This window comes from Lolium perenne, chromosome 3 (assembly GCF_019359855.2).
Source record: "Lolium perenne isolate Kyuss_39 chromosome 3, Kyuss_2.0, whole genome shotgun sequence".
Taxonomy (NCBI): Eukaryota; Viridiplantae; Streptophyta; class Magnoliopsida; order Poales; family Poaceae; genus Lolium; species Lolium perenne.
In genome coordinates this window covers 276843021-276849282 of record NC_067246.2, presented here as the reverse complement: position 1 = coordinate 276849282, position 6262 = coordinate 276843021, and the positions used below count along the sequence as shown (strand labels likewise).

Here is a 6262-nt window from a genome sequence, read left to right as displayed (position 1 = left end):
GGAGGAGTGCGCGAGGGCTCCTTCTATTCTCACTCACTTGGAATGACTAGAACAGCAGCCCTTATATACCACGTCAACTCTCTCTCAACTAGCAATGTGGGACTAAACTTTGTCCCCCAAGCCTGCCCAAGCTGCCAACGTGATGGGCGTTAAGATTTCAGAAATTGTAGACTACATGGACTGCCTTACTGGGCTGCAGCCCATCTACATTCAACAGATGCACCATGTACCGATAGTTGTATAAGAGGTCAAGCCCCACGATGGGTTTTATACGTCAAAATATTATCGCTAACTCACATTTCGGAAATTATTTCTCATGTACCTCTAACATCTCTTTTAGGTTCCAACGACCCAACGGAATCATCTACATCCGGAACGGGGAGGTCGAGGTCGAGTCATTCACCAAATTGTTAATTTTGTTCGTTATTTATATTTCATACAAATTTTCGCATGTAAGAAGTAATAAAAGTGCTAACCGTGTAGGTGCACGGGTTAATGAATAATAACCTATAGTTTTTATACTTCAAGTGTTGCAACTTCAATTTTGTTAAAAACATCTTATATGGTATTTAGAAAATGATTTTGCAGTAATAAGGGAACAAAGGTTGTACGTTTTGCTTCTACAAAATGACTAGCTTGGGACATAAATATGTTTGTAATAGGCTAATAGCTTTATTTAGAACCTTGCAGTAATATAAAATCAGTGTGTATCGTTTCAACGTAGAGGCTAGGGCTACACTCCCATTTCGAAAGAATATCTTTATTTAGAATCAATCGATCGCTTTGGACAACCATTAAACTTTCAAGAAATGCATGAATCAAACACGCTCACACAATTAGATGGGGAAATAACATCACAACTGAGTCTCTGGGATTATATGGGTAGGTTGCGTTTAGTAGCAGATCGGGTAGTCAAGGGGAGGCGGAGGAAGCAGATTCGGGGCTGGACCGTCGAGCACCTGGAACACCATCGCCAACCCCAACGGCAGGTGCGCATCCAAGTGACAGTGCATGAACCACATGCCTACAAAAAAAAAAATCATCGCGATATATAGGATCAGTCACTAACCAAATTAGCTTTGAGTCAATAGCAAGAAATAATCAATCTGTTTCGCGTGCTCACCTGGATTATTCGCCGTGAACCGTATGACTGTCCACCCGCCGCCCGGCACAACAACCGTGTTGCGCACCAGCGGGTTGACGAGGTTGTACACGCTCTCCGCCGTGCCCGGATCGAACCGCCCGAGCCCCTCCGCCAGCACGAAGAAGTTGAACCCGTGCAGGTGGATCGGGTGGTTCTCCGTGCCGAGCACGCGGCTGTACGTTGTGCTCTGCAGCACCACCTCCACCACGTCGTTGTACGTCACGTTCTTCACGGACGTGGCCTTGGTGGCCAATGGCACCGGCGGCGGGGAGCTCGGGAAGTCCTGGGAATACATGCCCGGGAGAGCATCGTACATCGCCTCGAGGAGCGACGCGTTCTTGGGGAACTGGAACGAGCGCCTGTTCATGGACGCCACGAGCGCGAACCCCTGGCACCTCGTCTGGTCCGGCGCGCAAGGCCCCTGCTCCATCCCGAACTCCACCACCATGCTGTGGTTCATGGCTGTCGGCACGGTTGTGTCGCCCGGCCGGACGAGGCCGGTGAGGGACCAGTAGAAGGTGCCGGCGGTGACCACGTCCGTGTGCGCCGGCATGGCTGGCATGGACGCCGCGGTGTCGTTCGGCGCTCCCTCGTACTTGAAGATGCCGGTGGCGGTGCCGTTGTTGAAGGGGAACGACACGGTCTTGCTCTCGAAGACGGTGGCCGCCATGTAGTACAGTCCTGGCGGCGCCGAGGTGTTCATGAGGGCGTCCACTGTCTGCCCCGGCGCGATCACGATGACGTCCGTGGCGTAGGGGTCGGTGTAGCTCGCGTCCACGGCGACCACCGTGAAGTTGTGGCCGGCGACCTTGAAGAAGAGCTCGACATTGACTGCGGCGTTGATAATGCGGAGGAGGTAGGTCTGGTTGGACGCCACCTCGACCTCGTAGACACCGGCAGCTTGGCAGGGAGTCTGGTCCCCCGGCATGCCGTTGATGGTGAGCGCGTCGGAAATGGCCGGTCCTAGGCCGGTCAGGTGCGCGTCGATCTCCACGTCGTTCACATTTTTGTTCCACCACTCGCCTGCCAAAGAATTACGCGCAAACATTCCATGGTAATTAGCAAACAAATACACTAGCCTTGTGAGTAATTAGCAGACATACATTTGATGGCTAATTTGTTGAAAGCCAAATATATACCAAATATTATCGGGATTTCGCCATAGGGTGCTGGGAACGGGTAGCCGGCGGTGCCGTTTCTGGGCTTTATGATGAGAGCGTCGTAGATGGTGGCTCGGAGGAGCGAGGAGTGGGCATGCCACCACAGGGTGCCCTCCTGGCCCGTGATGTTGAACTGGTATGTGAAATTGCCAGAAGGCTGGATGGGGCAGTCCGTTATCATGTGCACCCCGTCGGCCCACCCACTCAGCAGCTGAAATATGCCATGCCTGCAGTTCACCAACGATATGTAATTGGGGTGGACACATACAAACGAAGGAGAAGACCGAAAAAATGGCTGATCGTCGAGCAAGCGGAGGAAGCTTACCAGTGGACTGATAATGGGTACGGCGAATTGTTCACGACGTGGACGACCACCGTATCGCCTTCGCTGGCCTCGATGGTTGGTCCGGGTAACTGCTCGTTGGCCGTGTATATCGTGCTGTTGATGCAGAACTGAGAGATGTTCATGCCGCCCACCTAAATTTACCAAGATGAAACATCCTCATGAGCATGTCGCGTCTATATATAAAGCCATATATGGGAACTCAGTGAGTCTGTCAAACAAAAGCAATTCCTGGTGCGAGAAATTTACATTGAAGGTGTGCTCCACGACCGCCGCGCTGGCCATCGCCGTGCAGAGAGCCAGCACGAGCGGCACGATCATGGCTGCCGCCGGCTCCATCTCCCGATCACCTGTGCAGCAACAAGATGAACAAGCAAACTACACAGTAATTAAGCCCCTGGCTTGGGTGTCCTTATAGATATGCAGTAGCTAGTAAGCTATACCGGTACTGAATGCGCTGATCGCAGGTAGAACTTCTCGTCCAATGAACAAGTCTCACGCGTGTCTAGTGATCCAATTAGTCGCCCCTAGCGTGAGAGCTTGTGCTAACGATGTAACCAGACTTCGACGGCGACATATAATAGCCACCCGTAGCACCTCGTCGTCGCATGTACTGCTTGGGATCCGCTAGCTTGCCGTCGTTTCCCTCTCGTTTTAAGTGGGGCTTGCACTTTCTTTTGAGTACGTTTCACTACGAAACTCTACAAAATAGGATCATTCACAGGAACCACCCGTCGCACACCCAGGTCAAGTCTTCGGCAGTAGCGGGCGATTTCAAGGCTCGAAAGTGTCCATCACAAGTTCACAACCCTATGGCCATTTGACCTTATCATGATGGTTCTTATTAAGCAAATCCTGATCATTTCTAGTGTTGATGTTTCCCCAGGAAGTTGTATGGTTTGATTTAAGGACTTGACTACGCGGCGGCGCCGCACATCTGCCCTGCCCGTGCGACGGTTTCGGGCCCACCCACGTTAGCTGGCTGGTGCAGCACATCCCACCCACGACGTTTTCTTCTCGCTCAAGACAAATCGATTGGGCCCCACCCACGTGACGAGCGCGCGCGTAGCAAGCGGGAAAAATGCCTCCCTCCCGACAGCTCTCCTACCAGCCCCACCCCATTAATTAGCCAGGTGGTCCCTACCCCTGACGATCTTCTTCTTCCTCAAGACAAATCAGCCTGAAAACAGAACTAGATCTTGAGGAGAGAACGACGAACAGGATCTGAAGAAGGGGAAAACCATGGCAGACAAACTGAAGACCTCCTACATCTACAAGAACTAAAATTCGAAGATTCCAATACAGGTATGAGCACCTTTCACAGGGAAAAAGTAGTCATGTCTCACCTCCCTTGTCTCACACCTCAAAAATCGGCTAGAAAAACTCATCTTGTAGAGAAGAACACAGTAGGTTGATCCATAAGAAATAACTTGTTACTGAAGAAATATACTTCTGGGATTGAACACAGTAGGTTGATCCATAAGAACACAGTAGGTTGAACACAGTAGATTTTTTCCCATCAGTATCTGTGAACACAGTAGATACTTCTGGGATTCTGTATCTATGAACAAGCAAAATAGATGGGAAAAACGTAGCAAATCCCAACAAATAAGAAATCTGGTAGAACCAACATAATCTGGTAGAAACTTGACAAGCCAAGATATTGGTTCTCCGCATTAATCTTGCATGCTTTTCTGCACCTTACTTTTGATCAACTTTGAAAAAGGGATCAGATCTTCTTTTTCTGCACCTTACTTTGATCAACATTGGAAAAAAGGATCAGATCTTCTTCCTGCATTACCATGACAAGGTAAACATGGAAGGATCAGATCAACTGACTACTTTGAACAAACTTTGATGCAGGTTGCAGAAAAGGAGATGAACATGAATATACAAATGGAAGTACCAGCAGCTACTTTATCAGATCATGCAGGATCTAGTAAGACAAGTCAGTATGAACAGAGCAAAAAACAACACATATAACCTGCCAGATAAACTACCAGGTTAGTTGCCAGATAAAACTACCAGGTTAGTTGCCAGAAAAAACTGCCAGGTTAGTTGCCAGATAAACTACCAAACAGTATCCATGTTAATTATGAGCAAATACCAGATTCCTTGATTCCACCATAATTTGGTAGACAAAAAAGGAAAAACAACCATATAGATTTTCACAGAAATAACTTCAAACCTATAATTGCAAAAAATAATATAAGAACTACCACATTATTGCTCCCTGGCCTAATCACTTGTTTTATCTACATCCACATACTGGCAGTAACTCATTACTAAAAAAATGCATTTGTTTTCTGCAGGAACACACAATGAAGGGGCCAGCTCCATAGCTCTCTCATCTGAGGCAGCATACACTGAGATTACACTTCCGGAATCCAGTGGTCAGCACACTCCTCCACGTGGACAGAACATTGGCAATGAAGCAAATCCAGAAGTAGTGTCGACCCCGCATGCGCCTACTGCAAACATGAGATTCGATACACTTGAAGATGCCCAGCGGCACTACTTGGCATTTGCACGCAGGAGGGGTTTTGGAGTAAGGTACAATTACAGAAAAAAATCTGAGGTTACTGGTGAGCTAATAAGAGCAGCTTTGGTTTGTCACAAATCCAGTCACCAAGCAAAAACAAAAGAAGATACCCAAAAACCTAAACCAGTTATGCCAGAAAGAATGAAGAACAACAACGTTAGGACTGACTGTCCAGCTAGAATGGCTTTAAAGGCCAGGAATGGAAGCTGGTTAGTGACAGAATTCTGTGATGAACACAATCACCCCCTTCTGTTGAAGTGGTCCTTGACTGGTTTCTTACGCTCACACAAGGATATACCACAAGAAGACCAAGACTTCATTAGAATCCTACACTCGGTTAACATGGAAACAAGCAGAATGATGCAAGTGATGGCTACGCTGTGCGAGTCAGTTGAAGGCGTGCCATATACCCCGAAAGAATTGGCAAATTTCAGATCAACACTACGAGCAAAAAACAAGTACACTGATATGCAGGATACCATGGCATACTTTGAGGCCACGAAGTTGCGAGACAAGGATTTCTACTACCGATACAAACTGGATGATGAGGACCGTGTCCAATACTTGTTTTGGGTAGACAGTGCTGCAAGAAAAGCATACAAGTCCTTCAATGACTGTATATCTTTCGACGCAACATACATGACAAACAAATACAAAATGCCTTTCGCACCATTCATTGGAATAAACAATCATGGCCAGTCAATTCAACTAGGTTGCGGTTTCCTAAAGAATGAGCTTAGCGAGAGCTACATATGGCTTTTCGAGTCGTTCCTGATTGCAATGGATGGAGTTGCCCCAACAAACATGATAACAGACCAGGATGGTTCTATGCGTGCTGCAATGGAAAAGGTCTTCCCAAACACAATGCATCGAAACTGCAGATGGCATATTGTAGACAAAGCAACAGAAGAGGTTGGCCCGTTTGTTGCAAAGATACCAGGGCTCCGGGAAGAGATGAATGATTGCATCAACTGTAGCTTAACACCGGAAGAGTTTGAGACAAGATGGACCTTAATGATAAACAAATTTAATATCCAAGGGCATGAGAAAATTGCAGCTCTGTATAAAAAAAG

General features: G+C 47.7%; 1 protein-coding gene across 2 annotated transcripts; it reads right to left on the bottom strand.

Moving 5' to 3' along the window:
- Window positions 1–744: 744 nt before the first annotated feature.
- Window positions 745–3298, bottom strand: LOC127344442 (laccase-8). Of its 2 annotated transcripts, none has more exons than XM_051370717.2 (6): window positions 3091–3298; window positions 2897–3025; window positions 2630–2781; window positions 2284–2531; window positions 1124–2167; window positions 745–1024 (listed from the first exon to the last, which is right to left on the bottom strand). In XM_051370717.2, the coding sequence occupies exons 2-6, from the start codon at window positions 2984–2986 to the stop codon at window positions 894–896; spliced, it is 1665 nt and encodes a 554-aa protein (XP_051226677.1). In that variant the 5' UTR covers window positions 2987–3025; window positions 3091–3298; the 3' UTR covers window positions 745–893. The 2 variants fall into 2 exon arrangements, with proteins under 2 accessions (XP_051226677.1, XP_051226676.1); XM_051370716.2 differs by having other exon boundaries at window positions 2897–2997.
- Between the last annotated feature and the right edge of the window lie 2964 nt (window positions 3299–6262).

What these genes read in the sequence shown, in the direction of transcription:
- LOC127344442 (XM_051370717.2), bottom strand. Translation starts at nt 2,986, where the DNA reads ATGGAGCCGGCGGCAGCCATGATCGTGCCGCTCGTGCTGGCTCTCTGC. An exon ending in TCGTGGAGCACACCTTCAAT is followed by an intron (nt 2,782 to 2,896) that starts GTAAATTTCTCG and finishes TGGTAAATTTAG; the next exon opens with GTGGGCGGCATGAACATCTC. An exon ending in CGAAATCCCGATAATATTTG is followed by an intron (nt 2,168 to 2,283) that starts GTATATATTTGG and finishes ATTCTTTGGCAG; the next exon opens with GCGAGTGGTGGAACAAAAAT.